Genomic DNA, 23,420 nt, shown 5'->3' on the forward strand with positions numbered 1-23,420 from the left:
CTCTTGGCTGTGACAACTGTGGCCTTGCTCTTTATGTGTTGTCTTATCCTCCAGGACCACACACACACACGCGCACGCACACACACACACACACACACACGGTAGTTCGGACTTCTTACTTACTGGCCAAAGGCTCTGAGATGAGGGAAGGAGAAGCTGTCACATTCTAAGGCCTGGGCTCCAAAATCCCAGAACAGCAATTCCTCTGCTTCATCTTGGTCCAACCAGTCACAGGCCCAGCCTAGATTCAAAGGGGAAGGCATAAGTCCCAGCTCTTGATGGGCAGAGAGGCCTGTGTGTGCAGGAAGCATGAGCAGAATAGTGAGATTGTCAAGGGTCATTTTAGGGTCAAGCCACACACAGATGCCCGGAAAATACCACCATTTGTTTAGTTGATTTTAAGCAGAGAATGACGAAATCATTATAAAAAATTGAGAACAAAATGGCATATTGATATTGAATCCAAATTCCTGTTTAAGCTATGTACCTCCAAATCAGTGGTTGCCATAGGGTATCACATTGTAACACAAATACCTATTTCTCATGCAATTGAATCACTCATAAAAATGTTTAATGTGCCATGTAATAAATGTAGTAGTTTGTTTTCTTTAGTAAATATAACAAATGTGTATATTTAAAATAAAATTAGTCTTCCATTGCCATAGAACTCGGAACTGTGGCTTTTTTTTTTTTTAAGTTTAGGTTGTCTCCAAGCATAAAAATGGAAATACTGATCCTGTGACAACACAGCCTGAATTTTCTGCTTTGCAGATGCCAGATTTATTTTTAAATGGTGTGAATCAAATCTGTGCTGAGAGGCCAACTTCAAAATATAAAAGAAAAATTGGCAATGGGAGGATTGTGCTGGTTTGGCTGAAATGAAGTGCTCTACGGCATTTCATTCTAGTGGAGCGTCTGACTGTGAAAATCTTTCCAATTGTAATTTTCTTTGGCTTGCCAAAAGAGGATTATGAACTAAAGTCAGTGTTGCAGGAAATGTCACCTGTCCTTTGAAAGAAAATAATAAATCAAAATGGCTTTTGTTCATCATGTTTAAAATGAAAAAAAAAAGTTGATCCACCTTGGAGTCTTCTCTCATTTCTTGACAAGGCAGTTAAATAAATAAAACGGAATTTTTTGTAATTGTTACTTCTTGCTCATCTCAAAAGGGGAAAAGGGAAATCTTCATTCAATACATATTCATACAGAGAAAATAGAAGAGCAGAGACAGAGACAGAAAGAGAAATGAGATGAAGAGTGAAACAAGACCCTGGTAGAGTTCCTCAAGTCAGATGTTAAGTTAAGAAAGGTATCTTTAAATTATAGTTTGTTTCTTTGATAGATACTATATTACAAATTCAAAAATGTGAGGTAAATAAAAACAAAAGGAATAGATAACTATTCCTGAAAAATTCTAAGTGCTTGTATATTTTGCTTTAAGCAAATAAAGACAAAATTACCAAACATATAACAGAGCTTGAAATTATCTGAATTCTTTTGCCTTGACAATTTTTTTCAGTTATTTTAGCAATAAACATTGCCTGTGATGAGTACATACCACTTCAGAGAAAGAAAGTGATGTTTCTGGCTTATTGTATGGACATCATGGCCATGCTGACACCATTTCTTTAAAAAAGTAATTGTTAATGCTACTTTGTATGTATTAATCTGAAAATACAGAAGAGCATTTTAATAGTTGATGCCACCACCATAAACTCCGTTTCTTGTTGCTGTTGTTATAATCATGTACTAATGATAACATCTGGAATGTTAATGTGGTGACAAATTTAGAAACAGCCATAGATTGCAAAGCTGGAAGATAATGGCTTACGACATTTGCTCTCTAATGTTGCAATGATATGATTTCAGATGTGTAATAAGCCAATATGTCAAAGAAGCCAATAAGCCCATCATAAAAGCTATGTAGAATTTTGATAGAGCATTATATCATCGCTGTGCATTTTCTAGTATGGTTTGGTTTGGTATAATACAGGCAAATTTTAAAGTGTGGTTTTAAAATTAAGAAATATTGCAGCCAGGCGTTGTGGCTCACGCCTGTAATCCCAGCACTTTGGGAGGCCGAGGCGGACAGATCACGAGGTCAGGAGATCAGGACCATCCTGGCTAACACGGTGAAACCCTGTCTCTACTAAAAATACAAAAAATTAGCCGGGCGTGGTGGTGGGCGCCTGTAGTCCCAGCTACTCAGGAGGCTGAGGCAGGAGAATAGCATGAACCCAGGAGGTGGAGCTTGCAGTGACCAGAGATCTCGCCACTGCACTCTAGTGTGGGCAACAGAGTGAGACTCTGTCTCAAAAAAAAAAAAAAAAAGGAAGAAAAGAAATATTGCATATTATTTGATTTTACTTATTGATTTTAACTGTATAAAACTATAAGTCAAATATAACTGGAAATTTTCATGTGAGCAATGTAGAAAAAGAAAACAAATATTCTCTTTTTTTATCAAGCCAGGTTTAATATGATGACTCTCAAACAAATACCAACACTAGGGTGTATGACACAGCCTTAGAGTCTTTTTCTGTCCTTTTTCTGGCACTGAAGATTAGAGTACCTTCTTTACGATTGTACTGTGATCTTATTGAGGTAAACCACAAAACAGGTATCAGGTTAGGAGAAAATTAGCATTCTATTTAAATTCTGATTTTGAATCAAAGAAAATTAATAGATGGAAAGATAAATAGATGAATATATAGATAGAACCCTTAGCAAACATTTGCATGGTTTCGCAGTGCTAGTATGTCTTTATTTCTTCCTTATTTCAGATTTCCTGGTATAAAGAGCAATTTTTTTAAAACAATTTAATGGACATTTTAATTTTAATTTTTACTTTTTAAATTTTTTATTATTGAGTTTTAGGGACTATTTAAATTGTGTATTAGCTATTAACTATGGGTCAGCTTCTCACTTGTCATCCTATCTGAATTTTCACTGACATCAAAAGGACTCTTTCCTTTGTAGCATTAGTAGATCATCTTCTCCAAACCGGATACATGTTTCAGAGTTTTTCAACACTTGTGCATATCATCTACTCACAGCACCCAGTAAAAGTCCAATAAGTCAGTGTTGACTGACTGCTTCCTATCTAGTTCAAAAGTAGGGAGAAAATTAAACATGTTTTCGGTACATTTCCCAGCTTCAATATTTTAACTTCTCAAAGGAGCTAAATGTGCTTGGAAATGGTGTACGACATTTTAATTATGCTACCAGAAGAATCCGAGAATAGTGAACATATTGAGAAACAGGGCAGAATGGAAGAAGAAAGTGGCACTGCTTTAAGGCCAAATTATCTGATGTTTACATCTTTCAACACTTTGGCCCAAGTTCAAGACATTAAGCCTAGTTTTTCAAATGCAATTATGTATGGAAAGCACCAAGTATAGTCATGCCTGACAATAGCAGGGGTCAGGCTGAGGGACACACCATTCTTTGGTCAAAACATGAAAGTTAATTGCAAAATCCACGGGGACAAAAAGAAATATTAAACATAAAGTTTTTGAAGTAGAACATTTTGATGTCAGTATGTTTCTTTTATCTTAAAAAAACCAATCATTTTGAAATTCTCTGAGTATTATTCAGGTAAAGAAAAAATATGCTTTCTCACAATTAGGAAACACCAGGCCTTGATGGATATTTAGACACAGCTTGCATGACATTTTTAGCTATCACACTAGCAGGTGACATGACAGAATATGGAAGAACCGTAGCTCCTTGTGACGTGATTTCTGTGGTCCTCCCTGTTTGAAACAATCTAAAAAGTATATGACTTTGCCAAAATGAGGTGAAAACCTTTTTAAAGTGAAAGATTGCATTAAATCAGTAATTTGACATCACACTTGAGAAGAATGAACATGAATAATTTTTTATTCTGATGAAATTCACTTGTTTAGGCAGATGTAATGAACACTTGTTTGTTAACAAGTTATTAATCTTTATGAAGAGCTACTAACATTTCTGCTACGATTGAACAAAATATTATAGACATTTGGGGGTCACTTTCTTCCAGTTCTCTCCATTCTCTTGCCCTTTTTCTTCCCGGTTTCCTCCAATTCACTTCCCACCCATCCTCAAGAGCCTATAAATTGGCATCATAACTCTAGACTAAAATAGCGTTCTGAGAACTCAATGCTCATCCTTCACTCATTTTCTCACACTGTTTGCCAAATACGTTTTTTGGCATCTGAAATTAACATTCCAACATTAACAGAAATTGCTGAATATTTAATAACATGTTTAGAACTGGGCTTGCAATCCCTTGAAGCCATGAATGAGTACCAGCCCCAGATGAAATTGTCCAGCCTCATGTGAATCGATGGCTTCCATCAGAGCTGTGCCGCCCATTCTCATGGCTAATCTTCCCATGAATACTTAGACTGCCCTGCTAGTTAAAGTATGGCGCATTGGCATCACCTGGGAGTGTGTTAGAAATGCAGAACTACTGAATCAGAATCTGTATTTTCATAAGACCACACGTGACACACGTGCAAATGAGAGACTGAGAAGCATTGGCCTGGATCTATCCACCCTCCTGAAAAATAGACCAATGCTATCCCCAACCCACTGCTCTCTTTCTGATGCTTGTCCGAACGGCCTCCTTCACATCTTCTGTCCTTTTCCCCTCCTCAGTCCCTTCTCTTTTCTAGGCAGCACAAAAAGGCCAGTTGCACACCCCATGGGCGTGGAGAGACACCTGCCTCTATCCCATGCCCCTTTGTGAGTACCACACTCACAAGACTAATAATGTTTAAGGATTACTTCAATAATCTAAAAAGAAAAATTGATTTTCTTTCCCCATTTTGAAACTCATCATTTTCTACATAGCTAAAATAGTTGAAATTCACTATTAAACATTTGAAATATGAAGATTTTTTTTACAAATATTACCACATTGTCTTCATGCCATTGTGTCCGGAATTGGTGGGTTCTTGGTCTCAATGACTTCAAGAATGAAGAGGGACCGTGGACCCTCGCGGTGAGTGTTACAGCTCTTAAGGTGGCGCGTCTGGAGTCTGTCCCTTCTAATGTTCAGATGTGTTCGGAGTTTCTTCCTTCTGGTGGGTTCGCGGTCTCGCTGGCTCAGGAGTGAAGCTGCAGACCTTCGCGGTGAGTGTTACAGCTCATAAAAGCAGCATGGACCCAAAGAGTGAGCAGTAGCAATATTTATTGCAAAGAGCGAAAGAACAAAGCTTCTACAGTGTGGAAGGGGACCCGAGCGGGTTGCCAATGCTGGCTCGCGCAGCCTGCTTTTATTCTCTTATCTGGCCCCACCCACATCCTGCTGATTGGTAGAGCTGAGTGGCCTGTTTTGTCAGGGCGCTGATTGGTGCGTTTACAATTCCTGAGCTAGATACAAAGGTTCTCCAGGTCCCCATCAGATTAGTTAGATACAGAGTTTCCACGCACAGGTTTCTCCAAGGCCCCACCAGAGCAGCTAGAAACAGAGTGTCGATTGGTGCATTCACAAACCTTGAGCTAAACACAGGGTGCTGATTGGTGTGTTTACAAACCTTGAGCTAGATACAGAGTGCCGATAGGTGTATTTACAATCCTTGAGCTAGACATTAAAGGTTCTCCACGTCCTCACCAGAGCAGCTAGATACAGAGTGTCAATTGGTGCACTCACAAACCTTGAGCTAAACACAGGGTGCTGATTGGTGTGTTTATAAACCTTGAGCTAGATACAGAGTGCCGATCGGTGTATTTACAATCCCTGAGCTAGATATAAAGATTCTCCAAGTCCCCACCAGACTCAGGAGCCCAGCTGGCTTCACCTAGTGGATCCCGCACTGGGGCTGCAGGTGGAGCTGCCTGCCAGTCCTGCGCCCTGCGCTCGCATTCCTCAGCCCTTGGGTGGTCGATGGGACTGGGCGCCGTGGAGCAGGGGGTGGTGCTCGTCGGGGAGGCTCGGGCAGCACAGGAGCCCATGGAGGGGGTGGGAGGCTCAGGCATGGCGGGCTACAGGTCCCGAGCCCTGCCCCGTGGGAAGGCAGCTAAGGCCCGGCGAGAAATCGAGCTCAGCGCCGGTGGGCCGGCACTGCTGGGGGACCCAGTACACCCTCCGCAGCCACTGGCCCGGGTGCTAAGTTCCCCATTGCCCGGGGCCAGCAGGGCTGGCTGGCTGGCTGCTCCGAGTGCGGGGCCCGCCAAGCCCACACCCACCCAGAACTTCAGCTGGCCCGCAAGCGCTGCATGCAGCCCCAATTCCTGCTTGCGCCTCTCCCTCCACACCTCCCTGCAAGCTGAGGGAGCCGGCTCTGGCCTTGGCCAGCCCGGAAAGGGGCTCCCACAGTGCAGCAGCGGGCCGAAGGGCTCCTCAAGTGCCGCCAAAGTGGGAACCCAGGCAGAGGAGGCGCCGAGGGCAAGCGAGGGCTCTGAGGACTGCCAGCACACTGTCACCTCTCACCATTGTCTTTATACCATTCCTATGAGAGAGATCAGCAGCTTTATCCTGACTTACAGGTTTGGAGTGGACTATAAATAAATTGGGAAGGTATTGTAAATTAGCTTTTCGAAACTGGAATTAGTGTCCTGTCTTAAAGTCTGCAGGAATTACAAGACTCGAGGAAGAGAATCGTTGGTGGTTTGGGAAGCTCTGACAAACAATTAAGTGGAGAATGATTTAGTACACAGCTTAGTTCCTGAACATTCTCATTGCTGACTTTGGTTACAAAAAAATCTTGCCAAGACAAAAATGTTACTTCTATATAAATCCCTCTCATTCGAACTTAAACATAATAACTAATAATATCCAGAATGATGACTTGAATTTTATAATCAGTGTTAAGTGGATTTTAAATACAGAAAATTTCATGAACTTTCATGGCTTTAACTAAACATGATTTGAATATGGTAAGGATTTTTCTATGTGTATATTACTATGCAGTGTGGCTCTGACTCTGATTGCATTCAATATTCCATCTGGTTAAACCATGTTTACTCATTTCTCCCCTCACTAGATGCCCTTCTTGAAACCTTCCCTCAATACTCCTATGAGGAGGCTTTAAATGCTCTGAATCTATTACAAAGATAAACACCAGGGAAGTCAATTTTAACAAACCTTGAAATAACCTAAATGTCTATTAGTAAGAAAGTAATTAAATTAAAAATGCTGTATACTCATGTGATGTAACATTTTGCAGCTGGAAAAAAGTAAAATAGAATACAGTTGTTTATTTGGGAAAATGTCCATATATGTTGCTAATTTCTAAAACAAAAAGGAAAGTTTCAGAATGAAGTGTATAATGGTTGCATTTATGTTAAAACTCTATACACCCATAGCTTCAGAAACATGAAGGTAAATAGATTAATATCTATAGCTGTAGATAGGTTAAAATAAAGAAAGGTGGATGGATAGATGGGTAGAAAGACAGAAAGGAAGTAGACATGAAGATATTCGTGAGAATTTTTGAAAAAGAATCAAAAGATTCTGATAACAAATGTTAATTTCTGGGGAGTTCAAATGAAATGTGAGAAAAGAGACTTTCACTTTCTTCTAAATACTTTTATACAGTGTTTGAATTTTTTGTAAATGCGTGTTACACTTAAAATTTTTAATTATTAATTTTCGTAAGTATGTGACTGAGTATCCCATTTTCTAAGAGATAGCTTATTATTTTTCTCTCTCTTCTTTTTCCTCTCCTCCTTTTCCTCACTTCTTACTTAGCTCTTTAGAAATGCAATTATAGCCTTTTATCTCCCATTTACCAGGCACTCCTTACAGGGCAAGTTCATCTCCAGAGCAGAACCCTCACCCATCAGGAGGTTGCCTTGGGAGATAACAGTTGATTGACAACCCAGCATATGCCTGCTAGAGTTTTTGGCTGCATTTACAGCCTGTTTCTGCCCATGAAGAAGCCAACTCGACTGCCCGGTAGATAAGGCACCAAAGTAAGTATGCAGCCCTCTTACCTGCTCCCTTCCATCTCCCATAGGTCCCCCCTTTAAAAGGGCCCACTCTGTGCTCCAAAAGGGAAGCAGTACCCTTATGGTAGGAACCTGTGCTTCTTCCCCGAAGGTAGCTTTGGGGAAAAAAAAAAAAAGTCATTTTCTTTATACCAGACCTCACTCTTTTTAACTGGACTCTGCAAGTGGCAAGGGACTAAACCTGCATTTTGGTTCCAACTACAGAGTAGGTATATATACTTATGGGGTAGGTGAGATATTCTGATACAGGCATACAGTGTGTAATCATCACAAAACAGGGTATCTATCACCTCAACTATTTGACTTTCGTGTTACAGACAATCCAATTATACTCTTTTAGTTATTTTTAAATGTACAATTAAATTATTATTGACTATAGTCACCCTGTTGTGATATCAAACACTAGATCTAATTTATTCTATCTTTGTACCCAGTAATACACTTAAATTTTTACTGTTATATCTTTTCAGAGTACCTAGCATTTGCTTTGTATCCCAAATATTCTGCCTATCTCATTGCTAGACATTTGCATTGACTCAGTCGCTTATTCCCCAACTAGACATCTTAGCTATTTCTACTCACTGCCTGTTGTCTGAAATAGCTTCCTTCCTCGATTTTGCCTTTCTTTGCATTTTCAAACTCTAAAGTTTACTTCTCCTAGGAAATAAACTGGTTATATAAATGTGGGTAATCATTCATTCCCATCTACTGAGCATAACTTCAGACATTTTCCCTCTTAGTCCAAAGACCAATTAACTTTATTTTTAAATTAAATATAGGTTGGTGCAAAAATAATTGCATTTTTTGCCATTGAAAGTAAATGGCAAAAACCGCAATTACTTTTGCACCAATCTAATATTTAAATTACATGCTTCCAACATGAGGCACACAACCTTCAATAAAGATATTTTCTCTAACAACCATGAATACATGTTAAAGATTCAACAATGGGAAGAAATGTCTTGGAAGAATCATGTTATAGGAAAGAATAGAACTAATTAGGAATGTAAATATAATTTAGAATACAGTCTCTCAAGAGAATTGATCCTGGACTTAGCCAATTTTTACCATAGTGTCCCGGTTGCTTCAGGACTATTATTCAACTTCTAAACTCTTACCCTTTGAATTAAATTGGTATTTTACTAATTTGCAGAGGACTGGCAGATTCCTTGAAACTTGCACCCCACCCCACTAGAAATTTCGTCTTTAGTAACCACTTCATTGCAGGCATGCCGCAGCTGCCCCCCGATCCCTTCCCACTGCCCCACTAGGCTTATGACTTTAATAGAGTTGTCTGCTTCTGGGTTATCTGCCTCACACTGTGATGGCCTCACTTCCATTCCATTTGCTTAGCTTCTAGCACTGTAGCGCATAGAGGTGGGCACTTAATAAATGCTGCCAACCATGTCAAGGTAATGAGAGCAGTTAAATGAGCAGCTGAACTCCATTTATTCAGAAGTGCTTGTTGCATGTTTACTGTGCACATTGTGTTATATGTTAATGGGAGGCTGTAAAATGATTCCATTTATTCATCATTGCAATGAGGCCATTGAACTGGATGATCTCTACAGTGAATTGCACATCTAGTACTCTGTGATTCTAAACGTAAATTTCCACATGAGAGAACAAAGTTTCTTTCCTTGATTTAAACTTATGTATGCAGAAATACAATATTTGTATGTAAAAATACTAGAAAATATGAGCAAATATTTAAGTAGTATGAAAAGTGCTAAAGGAATCTAAAGAATTTGAGAGAGATGGGTGGAGAATGCTTTTTGGACAAGGTAGGTCTTTAGCAGAGTCTTTAAGAATGTGATGAATGGGACATAATAGAGTAAATTTGAATTAATTCCAAGTAGTGAGTGATTGGAGGAGAAATCCAATGTTCATTCTTGTCCCTTCCACACCCAGAAATGAAACCATGACCCCTTTACTTAGAGGTAGGATGATTTGCATTTACCATCAGTGACAGACAATGCAACAACTGACAAAATATAAAGGCAGAGTTACCATTTAGTGAACCCTAAGAAATGCAGTAGTGCATCTGGCACAAGGGGGAAGGCTGGAACTTCAGAATGGAAAGAACTGGGGCCGGGCGCAGTGGCTCACATCTGTAATCCCAGCACTTTGGGAGGCCGAGGCGGGCAGATCATGAGGTCAGGAGATCAAGACCATCCTAGCTAACATGGTGAAACCCCATCTCTAATAATAATACAAAAAATTAGCCAAGCGTTGTGGCGCACACCTGTAGTTGCAGCTACTCAGGAGGCGGAGACAGGAAGAGTCGCTTGATCCCAGGAGGCAGCGGTTGCAGTGAGCCGAGATCGCACCACTGCACTCCAGCCTGAGTGCAGAGCGAGATAGAGCGAGACTCCATCTACAAAAAAAAAACCCAACCTGGAGAGGAAAAGGCAGTGGTGTGAAGACGAAAAGAGAGGAGCTCTGTGTGAAAGCTATTGACGTCCAGGGAAGACCTGAACGCCTCCACTTTACAGCTCTATGCTTTTGCACAACGCTGGTAGAAAAGAGATCTAGAAAGAGGCATGTCAATTTCTCCACTCTCCAACTCAACTCTGTACAACTGAGATTTACAAAAGATAACTCGAGTTAAAGGCTGCTTAAAATCTAGGTCTTTTATGTGTCTGCTTGGTAAGAAGCTGGACATGGATGGAGGAAATGGTAGCCAGGGACTTCACTGGTTCAGGATAGCAAATCAAGATTGTTTCCTAGTCAAAAAGACAAGAGTGAAGAAAGCAATCCAACTTTCCCTCAAGAGCATCCTAGCAGTCCTACATGAGACTAACTCCAGGAACACAAATCCAGTGAAGCAGTCACGATCATTTAAAAAATTTTAAAAATCCGTAACATCTTTCAAGAAAACACTAAATTTGTTGACCCATTTTCAAGACTTTTTCTTTAATGATTGCTCATAAAATTTCAGAAGCTGACACAAACTAATAGAAATATGCACAACTCAGTATACCCTATTCCTTACTACCACTAACTGAAAACCTGAGTGAGCTACACTCTCTTTTTTATACTGGATTAAACAGACATTGTTATTTTCTCTGACTCTCCAAAGGCAAAACTGAACATAAGCTACAAAAATTTACATTTTCAACAGAATGCAGTTTTCTTTTGTATTAAACCTTCTAGATATTTATTCTCTAGCTTCATTTGTTCACCTGCTTGCTTGGAAAAAATGATTTATAAGAAGTCTCTCTGGCCAGGTTGCCCAATGTAGTTAGCAAACTAGCAAGATGAAACAGCTGAGACTATCTGTTAGCTTCCTAATTTTCCAAAGATCACCTTACAAACCAATTAAAGTTTATGATGAATTATGAGCAGAACTATCACGTGTCTAGAATTAGAGGTCATAATTTAAGCCCCCAAAAATCTACGATATTAGACAAATTATGAATTCTGAGATTTGTTAGCATCATACTCTGAAAGGAACTGCACAGATTCTCTAGTTCAAATCCTTTTATTAATATTACAGATGTGGAAACAGTTGGATTGCTCTGAGTGAAAATCCCCCCCTTAATTGTGACCTTAAAATTATACTTGATGTATCCATCCTGCCAAATGAGTAAGAGCTATTATGACAAAAAAATATAACAGAAAAGCAGAATATTTCTTCTAAATAGCCACAATGGGTATAACATTTCCATGTCTACTAATCTAGCTGACATGTGACACTGTTCTGGGCCAAGTGAAGGCTTTGCTGATGTATTTTTTGTCTCTGTACTTCTCATAGAAACTCATACAGAGATCATGATTGAAAAAGTTTCTTTCAGCTGTGTAATTTAATCAGCCTGACCTCCTAAGCCTCTCAAGGCTTTAAGAACAGGCTGGCCGGGTGCGGTGGCTCACACTTGTGGTCCTAGCACTTTGGGAGGCCGAGGTAGTAGATTATGAGGTCAGGAGTTCAAGACCAGCCTGGCCAACATGGTGAAACCCCCGTCTCTACTAAAAATACAAAAAAACTTTAGCTGGGCATGGTGGTAGGCACCTGTAATCTCAGCTACTCAGGAGGCTGAGGCAGGTAATTGCTTGAACCTGTGAGGCGGAGGTTGCAGTGAGCCGAGATCGTGCCACTGCACTCCAGCCTGTGCAACAGAGACTCCATCTCAAAAAAAAAAAAAAAAAAAGAACAGGTTGATGTAATTCCTTCCTAGACAAGATTTCAGTTGAAGAACTACTTGATACGGTTCATTTGGAGCTGTTCTTTGTCCCTTAATTGTAACAGACTTAGATGGAGTTGGCTTGGCAGGTTATAAAACTACTACAGGGACAGAGTACTGTGGTGGTTTTTGTTGAATAAAACCTGAGAATCTACTTCCTAAGATTCTACTGTAGAGATGTATATCTGTATATGTGTGTGTGTATATATGTATGTGTAAAATTATAAATAAATAATTTGTATGTGTGTGTATGTATGTATATGTATATATATACACATTCAGAGACACTTGTCTTTATTCTATCACTACATGAAGAAACATTTTTAAAGCTTTCCTGCCGGGCACGGTGGCTCACGCCTGTAATCCCAGCACTTTTGGGGGCCGAAGCAGGTGGATCACGAGGTCAAGAGATCGAGACCAACCTGGCCAATATGGTGAAACCCTGTCTCTAATAAAAATACAAAAATTAGCCTGGCATGGTGGCGGGCACCTGTAGTCCCAGCTACTCAGGAGGCTGAGGCAGGAGAATCACTTGAACTCGGGAGGCGAACGTTGCAGTGAGCCGAGATTGCGCCACTGCACTCCAGCCTGGTGACAGAGTAAGACTCCATCTCCAAAAAAAAAAAAAAAAGATTTCCCATGATTAAATAACAATTTTGAATTGTCAAAGCAAAACACTATTTTGTCTTATAAATTTATTCTTCTATCTTAAATTTTAGGTCTAAATGACTGATCCTCAAACCACCTACTTTCACAAATGCTTTTAAATATGTTCACGTTTCCACTCACATATATCATGATTATATAATATATTTTAATTGAAGTCCTCATTCCTTCTTTAAATCATTCATCCAACAAAAGGTAGAGGACCACTCTGTGCTGGGCACAGGCCTGGGCTCTGAGGGTTCATCAGAGGCACAGAGCACACATTTCACTCTGCAATAAGTATCCTAACACACCGTAAATGAGTAAATATAAATGAGTAAATGATATATACTATCAGAAGGTGATAAGTACTATGGAGAAACATATAGTATAGTAAGTGGGAAGGGGGACAGAAAATCTGGGGAGGTTGCAGTATTAAACAGGGTGGCCAGCTGAAGATATCAGTGAAAGGATAACATTAGAACCCAAAAACATGAATGTAGTGAGGGAGTAGTGGGAAAAGTGGATTTCAAGTAAGGCACCAGCAAATGCAGAAGTCCTGAGGCAGGAGCATGTGAGGCTGGAAGCCACTAGACAACCTAAGGAGAGATGTCATGCGGCCTAAAAATGGACAAAGGACATGAGCAGCTACTTTTCAAAAGAAGACATACGAATAGCCAACAGGCATATGTAAAACTGTTCAACATCACTAATCATCAGAGAAATGCAAATTGAAACCACAATGAGATAGCATCTCACGCCAGTTAGAATGGCTATTACCAAAAAGACATAAAATAACAGATTTTGGAGTGGATGCAGAGAAAAGGGAACTCATACACTGTCGATAGGAATGTAAATTAGTGCAACCTCTTTGGAAAACAGTATGGTTTAACTTAAACTTGAGTAGAATTACTCTTGACGACTGTGTTGTCAACAGGCTGTTCTGGGATAAGGCTGAGAGTAGGTGAGACTCGTTAGGACTCTAAAAGGCATGACAGTATGCATTATTTTTGTAAAGGCTGTGTGTTAGTCCATTTTGTATTGCTACCAAGGAGAACCTCAGGCTGGATAATTTATAAAGAAAAGAGGTTTAACTGACTCACGGTTCTGCAGGCTGTACCAGTATGGCGCCAGCATCCGCTTCTGGTGAGGGGCTCAGGAGGCTTAGAATCATGGTAGACGGCAAATGGGGAGCAGGTGTGTCACATGGTGAGAGGGAGCAAGAGTGAGAGGAGGGAGGTCCCAGACTCTTTCGAACAACCAGATCTCACAGGTGAACTCACTACCGTGGGGGCACCAAGCCGTTCATGAGGGATCTGCCCCCACGACCCACACTCCTTCCACCAGGCCCTACCTCAAACTTTGGGGATCCCATTTCAATATTTGGAGGGGACACATATCAAAGCCATATCAAACTGGAAGGCAGGGGAGACAATCAGAGATTTTCTCTGATTTGGCTCTTGCCATTTAAGAAACTTCAGACTGTTAAAAAACAAGTGTGATGTTAAAATATTCAGTTATAAAGCACTGATGATTTAAACTTAGAAATTAGTGCTGGCTCTAGAAAGAAGTTCAAGATTCTTCAGGGCAGGAGTGATGACAAAGCAGACAATGTTGAGCAGGCTACAAAATCCCTTAAATGGACCAAAAACTTCAGATTATTTAAAAAAATAAACAAACAATGAAACAATAGTGAAAAATAGCATACTGATGAACAGCTAAGACTTTAGAGTGAGAGAGACCTAAATTTTGATTCATGATACTTGCCTATTACCTGTGAGACCCCGTGATAAGTTACTTTACAGCTCTGAGGCTCAGCTTCCACATCTGCTCATGCTGATAGTAACAGCACCAAACTCAAAGTGTTATCAAAAGGATGAAATACAACAATTATTAAAAACACTTAACACAGTATCTGTTGCGAGTGCCCAATAATGATAATTATTAGTTCTCAGCTACAATAATTGAAATGTCTCAATTATTTAAAGGCAAAAGAAACTTTATTTTTGGAAACTGCACAGGATCAAAATACCTCATATATATTACATGAACTTGAAATTAGTTACTGTCTTAGAGGTTCACTAAGAACACACTGCTGACAAAATTGGAAAGAATAAGCTTACTTAATCAACCTCTAGTTAATTGACCCAACAATTATCTGATAATCTCCACTTCCTCTGTTCAACACGACTGCCCTGGCATGCTGAGACCCTGTAGCTGGTCAACTCTACTCCATGCCACTGTGCAATTTTATCCTCATAAGTTGGGGCCTATGCATATTAAGTGCTACGTGTATTTTTTCCTAAGATTGTTTATTCCAATTTCACTTATTACTATAATTATATGTTCTAATTAGCTGTTTAATAAAGTGATGAAATATGAGTACAAAAAAGGAGAGTTCTTCCACAAAAACTAATAAAAATTCTTTTGAAGTCTTTTCAATATAAACTGTATCACTGTTGATTACATGTGGGTAAGACAACGACAACAAACCCCAACTGGCATGGGGAGGAATGTTCCGTAGGATTCTACATCCATATTGCTGGGGCGGTGTTGTCATTCAGCCTGAAGAAATAATAGTTCTAAAATTGTAGATGTATTATGAGTGTGGCTTATGAAAAAAAAGTGGATCCTCAATCTGGGAACCCACATTCAAAAATGGATCTGGTCTCCTATAAAAAATTAACAATTAAATAGCTGGGTGAATAATAAAATATAAAGGTATGTAAGTATCACCTTTTTATGACTTTCCAATTTATCGTCTCTAATAATCAGTCAGCAAGTAGACTTGATTGAATCAGGTAAGAGGACATAACTTTTTATCTACTTGTACTGTGGCCCTTCCAGGCCTCCACGGAAGTGTCAGTGGCCATGGGGAAGCAAGATTGACAAGCTGTTCAACTTCAGAAGCATCTACTCCTAGGCCTTCACTGTTAAAGGCATTCCCTAGTAACCACTTTCATAGTCGTCCCTTTCTTTTGCTCAAGGCCTGTGGCTCACGATGAAAGGGCAGGTAAAAATGGGATGAGTGAGGCATTTCTCTACGAGAGGAAATGTCTCTTCAGCTCTAAGGGAGGTATGGGGGTACAGATCTCTCCCTCTTTCCAAGATTGTCAGTCTTATAACAAAAGATATGAAAACTTAGTAGTTTCTTGGTAGAAACCTAAGTGAAGGGGGAAAAAAATGCAATCACAATCCATTACATAAAGAGTAGATAATTTTGTAAAGCTCTAATATAAGCTTGCAAATTACCATTTGCCAAGACTCCCGGGGTAAGTAGAAAACGATGTTTTAGTCATGTTAATAATATCAGAAAAGCCATGTAAGGAGAAGAGACCTGTTAAATGTAGTCATTACGTTTACAAGGATTCTTTATAGTCATCAATGAAGACTTGTGCTAATTAATGCTTACATGATTAACTCAGTCTAGTTTTATTTAATTTAGTCCGACCACACACACCCAAAACTGAACTGAAGCAGGGAAGACATTTTGCAAAAAGACTCGCCAAATGATTTTACAATGGATTGTGGAAGAAACTTTTTTTGAAAGACTTTGTGTAAGTTTTTTGAGGCTATGTAATTACAGTATTGTTTGACCAGAGTATCATACTTCCTAGCATAAGCTTGGATGTAAAATATATTGGAGTTTTGATTGAATGTGTGGAAATAAGGAAAATAAAACATAAAACAGGGCCACTCTGCCAATAACATGGATATTTTAATATACTGGATTATAGTTTTGGTCATGTGGACAAAAACATTCCTGTTACTTTATCTGTGTTCTATAATAGTATTATATTTTTGTCAGGATTACTCTAATCCTTGTCAACTCAAGTATATTAGATTCTATTATGGGTCAGCAGAGCATTTTTCCATATTTTTCCAAACAAACTATTATTTATTTATTTTATATTTTATTTATTTATTAGTTTTCTTTTGAGATGGAGTCTCTTGTCACCAGGCTGGAGTGCAGTTGCGTGACCTCTGCTCACTGCAATTTCCACCTCCCAGGTTCAAGTGATTCTCCTGCCTCAACCTCCCGAGTAGCTGGGATTATAGGTGCCTGCCACCACGCCCAGCTAATTTTTGCATTTTTAGTAGAGATGGGGTTTCACCATGTTGGCCAGGATGGTCTCGATCTCTTAACCTTGTGATCCGCCTGCCTCAGCCTCTCAGAGTGCTGGGATTATAGCTATGAGCCACTGCAGCCAGCCTAAACTATTATTTATTAATTCAATAAGCACACTAATAGGTGAACAAGGATGCCACCAAGTCTACCAAGCAAAGATGCAGATTTGTCCCTTCAGTGATTTAGACAGGAATGACGGCAATTCCTTACTAGTTGACCTCCATTTTTCTTTTTCCCTGCCAAATAATCTGCTGTCAGATTTTCCTTCTAAAAACAGGGCTCTGGGGTGGTCATCCTCTGCTTAGAACTCTCAACGGCTGCCCATTGCTCCAAGCTACAGTCCAGTGCTCAGCCTGGCCCCACAGCCCGCATCAGGGAGCACTTTACCTACTGCGAAGCTGCTCCCCAGTTCCCACCTCTTCTGTTATCCCTACACTCCAGCAGGAGCACTTACCTACCGGAAAGTTGCTCCCCACCTCCCACCTCTTCTTCTGTATCCCTACACTCCAGCAGGAGCACTTACCTACCGGAAAGTTGCTCCCTACCTCCCACCTCTTCTTTTGTTATCCCTACACTCGAGCAGGAGCACTTACCTACTGGGAAGCTGCTCCCCACCTCCCACCTCCCACCTCTTCTTCTGTTTCCCTACACTCCAGCAGGAGCACTTACCTACTGGGAAGCTGCTCCCCACCTCCCACTTCTTCTTCTGTATCCCTACACTCCAGCAGGAGCACTTACCTACTGGGAAGCTGCTCCCCACCTCCCACCTCTTCTTCTGTATCCCTACACTCCAGCAGGAGCACTTACCTACTGGGAAGTTGCTCCCCACCTCCCACCTCCCACCTCTTCTTCTGTTTCCCTACACTCCAGCAGGAGCACTTACCTACTGGGAAGTTGCTCCCCACCTCCCACCTCTTCTGTTATCCCTACACTCCAGCAGGAGCACTTACCTACTGGGAAGCTGCTCCCCACCTCCCACCTCTTCTTCTGTATCCCTACACTCCAGCAGGAGCACTTACCTACTGGGAAGTTGCTCCCTACCTCCCACCTCTTCTTCTGTATCCCTACACTCCAGCGGGAGCACTTACCTACTGGGAAGTTGCTCCCCACCTCCCACCTCTTCTGTTATCCCTACACTCCAGCAGGAGCACTTACCTACTGGGAAGTTGCTCCCCACCTCCCACCTCTCCTTCTGTATCCCTACACTCCAGCAAAGCTGTTGTGGCTCACTTAAGTATTTTATGTTCCCCCAACTTGATCGAGATCTCTCTTTTCTCCTCCATTTCTGCACATCCAAATTCTAGACCCTATCCAAACCCCACATCTTCCAAGTTCTTTCCTAATTCCCCAACCAGAAGTAATGTTTGGATTCCAGCAGCATTTTACTTGTATCTTCAGAAGATACACGATCACTTTCTACCTGGGATTAGAAGTTTTATGTGCACACCTTGCTCTTTTTACTGGGATGTGGTATTCCTGAGAGCAGGACTGATACTGCTTTATCTCTTTAACTCTTTTAATAGTTGTCATAGTTTATATGTTTAGAAAGAAAATCAATATTCATGGATAAGGTAGCAAGGATTCATTTAGAATACAAAAGACAGAAGCTTAGATCAGACAAAATCTAATGCTAACTATACAACTGAGTCAAATATTTCAATGTGAAAGGATGCTAAAAGATGATTTGGTCTATTCATTTTAAAAATTAGAAAATTAAGAAGCAGAATATTAACAGACTTTTTTTGCAATTCTATATTGTGTACCCCCAGATAGGATGAAATTTTAAATAATTTTCAAAATGTGATCACTTTTATTTCACTGTCTTAACTCATTCCCACAAACATATCCTAAATCATCAGCTGAAATGACCTCACCAGAACCAGCCCTCCTGTTCTTCTCCTTCATGCGCCTAACCAGCACAATGATCTGATTGTTTTTCTAATTTCATTTTGACCCGTATACATGGCAACAATATGGTGACGTGGAAAAGAACATGTACTTTGGCATCAGGTATCTCCGGGTTTTATTCCCTGCTCTGTTACTTTCATAATTTGTAGCCCTCAGGCTCTCTGAGCTTCAGTTTGCTGATTTGTAAATTTAGGATATTGAAAAGATTACAACAGCTAATATTATTGAGACCTTGCTAAATATATACTGTTCTGAATGCTTTACATTTATTGTCTGAAATCTCAAAACAACTCTATGAAGTAGGCACTATTATTAACCACACACTTATAGATGAAGTAGATACTATAATTATCCCCATATGATAGACGGAGAAGTGACGGCTTAGAGAAGTTAGCTGGTGTCTAGAGTCACACAGTTACTGAAGAGTGGAGCTAGAACCGAAACCCCGTTCTTCCGACTTGCGAGCCCACGAACAAATGATTATTGTGAGGATGATTTGCAAAGGCCAGTCCTACTGTTTGCTATAAAGAGTGTTTCTCAGGACTCAGGTTGAATGCTGTTATTTTAAGTATGTATGAGTTAATTTTACTCCAATTACAGAAACTCTCTAGTTGTGGGGTTTAAGGAACAAATGTTACATTCTCTATCATGAGCACTCCCCATCTGTTGACATTAGGAACCTTAGCTAATTTTTCTTTTACTGTCGCAATTTCTTAAAGTATGGCAACTCTTTTGAGTTAAATTGATAGTGCCTGTCCATTTTGCCAACTGAAGAATCTCACTAGTGACTGAATGTCCTGGGGTGCTATCTTCAAGTTTGATACCCAGTCCTTCCCCCACACCCCTTTCTAACTGCCCTCAAGCAGAGGAAGAAATATCCTACCAGGTGCAACAACCACCAGGTAGTTCAATAGATTTTGCAAAGCACATTTTTCTGAACTATTCAGTAGAAGCTTCTAAACATATCTTTATATGTTCTGAAACATATAAAACAAAGCACATTTTTCAGAATTATTCAGTAGAAGCTTTGAAATATAACTTTCTCTATAAAGTTTCCTTGTTCAAGCTTTTATGTTAATATCATAGTTTAAATGAATCATATTCCTTAACATTATTTTTAAAAACAAGGCTTTGATGGAGAAATAAGTCACGTGTGAAGCACAGGACGTCTTTAAAAATTAGCAAGGAGGGAACAGAATTACCAAATGCACTCATTTACTGGCATTTTATTTCTACAGACATCGGCTCAATTTCTTCTAAAATAAAAGCTAATGAGGACAATGGCATGTCCAAATGCCTTTACTGGATTATATATGCCACAGGTATACTATGTGAGTGAGCCCTGTAGCAAATTGGATATAATATTGTCGATTCTGTATTGTTGGTACATTGGGAATGGGTTTTTATAGATTTGAATTTTCCAGGAAGATTACTAGGGCTATAAGAAGATACGTCCAACCATGCTATTTGTCCTTTTGTCTGTAAATTTGTCTTTCATCTATAAAAAAGGTGATCATTTGTGTGAGGAGTCCAGCAGACCTTACAACTATAAAGCATTGTGAATCTGTGATCCAGAGAGGTAGATGAACAGGACAAACCAATGCATCACCTAAATAGCATCCAGGCATCTCTGTGTGTGCTAAACTGTGCCATAAATGAAAGCAATCATCTCTTCTCTTCCCCCACCTCTCTGTAAAGTAACCTCCTGACAGAAGCTTCACCTCTTCTTCTTGTGCTCATGTATTCCAGATATCAGCTGAGGTTTCCCAAGCTCCCTGAAATCTACAGAAGTTCGGCTCAAACCCCTATCCCAGATGCTGGAGATGACCAAGTTCTCCAGAAACACGTAGCAAATTCCAGGGTGGGAAGGAGAATCTGAGCAAGGAGACAACGATTACATTCTCATGGTCACTTGTGTCTGAGCTAGTGCTTTATTGGAATTAGTTTATTCTGTTAAGAGTTTCCCAAATGTCCTGTCTTTATGTTACACTCACAACAAAACAGACATAAAGCACTGGCTTAGCCTCCAGTTCCACAGGAGCCTCATCAACCCATGCCTTCAACTGACGCCTAAGCTGAGACTAAAGAAGATGGTAACCAAGTGAAGAGATGGAGGTTTGGCGTGTCCAAGCAGAGAAACTACATGTGGAAATGCATCGAAGCAAGAAAGAGCATGACATCTTCTTAGTACTGAAAGAAAATACGATTGGACTTCAAATATTTTCTCATTCATGGGGTAAGAGGTGGGTGTTTCTTTACTCCTCCTTTTCAATACATCCCAACAAAACATCTGTGCACTTCTTTAGACAAGACCAAAATGCAAATATTTTCGTTGCTATTCTTTGTACTATCACCAAATCAAAATAGTACCTTAGTTTTGTATAATTCTTTACAGTGTTCAAAGCAATTTCCACTATCTCATTTGAAATTCCCAGAGGCCCCTCACCACCAAAGATAATCAGTGAACTATCTTTTTCATGGATCCGTTTGTGGGTTTCAACAAAAATTAACTATAGAACTTACTGAAACATCAAACATTTTAAGAAATGGGAAATATTATTTTTTTAACCAAAAAGCAAAAAGAATGGTTTTTCAGACACACTTATTGCATATAGCAAAGCAGCTCATTTGGTGGGTGGGGGTGGGGTATGGCATTTTTTGTCTTACAGCCATGAGAAGCAGCATTTTAGAATAATTATTTACAAATTTGTAAAACTTTAAAAAGAATAGACTATATAACATGTTGAAATAGAATCATTGTTACACTTTGATAAAACATTAAACAAAACCCAGGTCTCCCTTTTCACCTTTCTAACCTCCCCTTTGGTCTGATGACAGTCATGGGGGTGAGGGATTCACGGGGATTCAGGTAGGGGCTCTGGGCCTGCCTAAGCCTTGCCAAGAAGCAGTTACCAGCTTGGCAGTGCATACCTGAAGAAGGACAATTGTACATAAGGCTCTGTTGACGTGCCTGTAAATTGTTCTGTTAGAATTGGTCTATTTAAAGCAATTATGAATGCATGGGTCAGTGCTATTGGAAAAGAGCACTTTTGTACCCTTTCACAGGCCTCAGAAGCAGTGTATTCTCCCCATCTGACCCTCCAGATGGTTCCAGGCCAAGCGTCTCTCAGGGAAGGCTGGTTTCTCTGAACGCCCCCTTTCTGTCTGTGTTTCTTGGTTACCAGACTTGCTTACTTTGTACTATCCTCAGACTTCCTCTGCTTTTTTCCCTATGGAACCTTCCCTTTCTCAAAAGTGCTCACAACCTTCTCTGTGTCTTAGTGATCACAAGACTGAGCACATTTCCTGTTCGCTGAATAAGCGCTATTCAATACAAATAAATTAAAGAGGAATAAGCAAATTGCTTTAACGTTGTGATTGCTCATTAAGACTGAAAAATACTCAAGAGCATAGACTTGTTCCCTTAGAAATACGATCAACAGGTCATTGAAATCTTTGAACATTAAGTATCTGCTATGTGTAGAAGTGTTATATTGACATTGTTACTGTGGATCTCATTTTCTCGCTGTTTTGGTAATTTTTACTCCACATTCCATTAAAATTATTATTTTAAAAAATTAACACAAAGGCTTTCCCTTCCTCTGTGATGGGCACCAGACCAAAGTTGATGTGCAATAGAAAGGAAATATTAATCAGAGTGCAAAGCAGTGGAAAGATCCCCACTGCTTTGCAGATTAGAAATGGATGTCAGGAAGTTTCCTGCAGGAGGCCATGTTATTTCTTTACTCTCTTTGTAAAGAAACAATTTACAAAAAATGTTGAGTCTTGCCCTAGGAGGAAGGCGGTCCTGGAGACAATGACTTTGCCCTGAAGAAGACCATGCTGTTGAACACCGTATAAATGATGTGGCAGTGAGAGCCGTAGGCTGTGGGATCTCAGAGCTGGCTCAGCCTCACTGCCCACCAGTCATGGGATCTTGGTGAAATCACCAATTCCTCTGAGCCCCAGTTTCCTCATCTGTAATGTGGATTTCATAAAGATCACTTCTTGTATTGTAAGCGTTGAAAGCATGAATATACATATAACGTAAATAATTTCTCATTGGATAAATCACATGAAAAGTACTCAATAAATAAAACATTATTGTTTGTTAATTCTTGATTTAGAGCCATCTGAGTCTTTTCTGTACCGTTGTAGATACCTTGGTCAGCTCCATGGAGCAGAGCTGAGTTGACAGTTTTGGTGGTGGTGAACTGCTAAGGAATAGAATGTTTGATGAACTAATATCCCCTATTCCATGAGTCAACATATCCATTCCTGCAATGTTACTGAGGGAAGGCCCTGGGTTGTCATCACTGTGACAATGCTGGTGCAATAATTCAATGAATTCTTTCTGCTTGTTGCACAGACAAAACAAATTCACTGAGATGGTGACATTGCAGTAAAAAAAAAAAAAAAAAAAAAAAGGTTTAATTAACACAAGACTGGCCATGCAAGAGAACTAGAGTTATCACTCAAATCAGTCCCTCCAAGAACTCAGAGGCTAGGGTTTCTGTGGATTATTTGGTGTGTAGGAGGCTAGGGAATGGGTGCTGCTGATTGGTTGGGGATGAAATCACAGGGTGTGGAAAATGGTCCTTGTGCAGTGAGTA

The 23,420-nt window shown here is 39.9% G+C and overlaps 1 protein-coding gene across 1 annotated transcript; it reads left to right on the forward strand.

The window, feature by feature from the left end:
* The first annotated feature begins 5,731 nt into the window (after positions 1 to 5,731).
* Positions 5,732 to 22,928, forward strand: LOC129533004 (uncharacterized). The gene is made up of 3 exons (XM_055384558.2): positions 5,732 to 6,477; positions 7,726 to 7,905; positions 20,557 to 22,928. The coding sequence occupies exons 1-2, from the start codon at positions 5,876 to 5,878 to the stop codon at positions 7,805 to 7,807; spliced, it is 684 nt and encodes a 227-aa protein (XP_055240533.2). The 5' UTR covers positions 5,732 to 5,875; the 3' UTR covers positions 7,808 to 7,905; positions 20,557 to 22,928.
* Positions 22,929 to 23,420: the final 492 nt, after the last annotated feature.

The sequence above is a fragment of the Gorilla gorilla genome, chromosome 3, assembly GCF_029281585.2.
Source record: "Gorilla gorilla gorilla isolate KB3781 chromosome 3, NHGRI_mGorGor1-v2.1_pri, whole genome shotgun sequence".
Taxonomy (NCBI): Eukaryota; Metazoa; Chordata; class Mammalia; order Primates; family Hominidae; genus Gorilla; species Gorilla gorilla.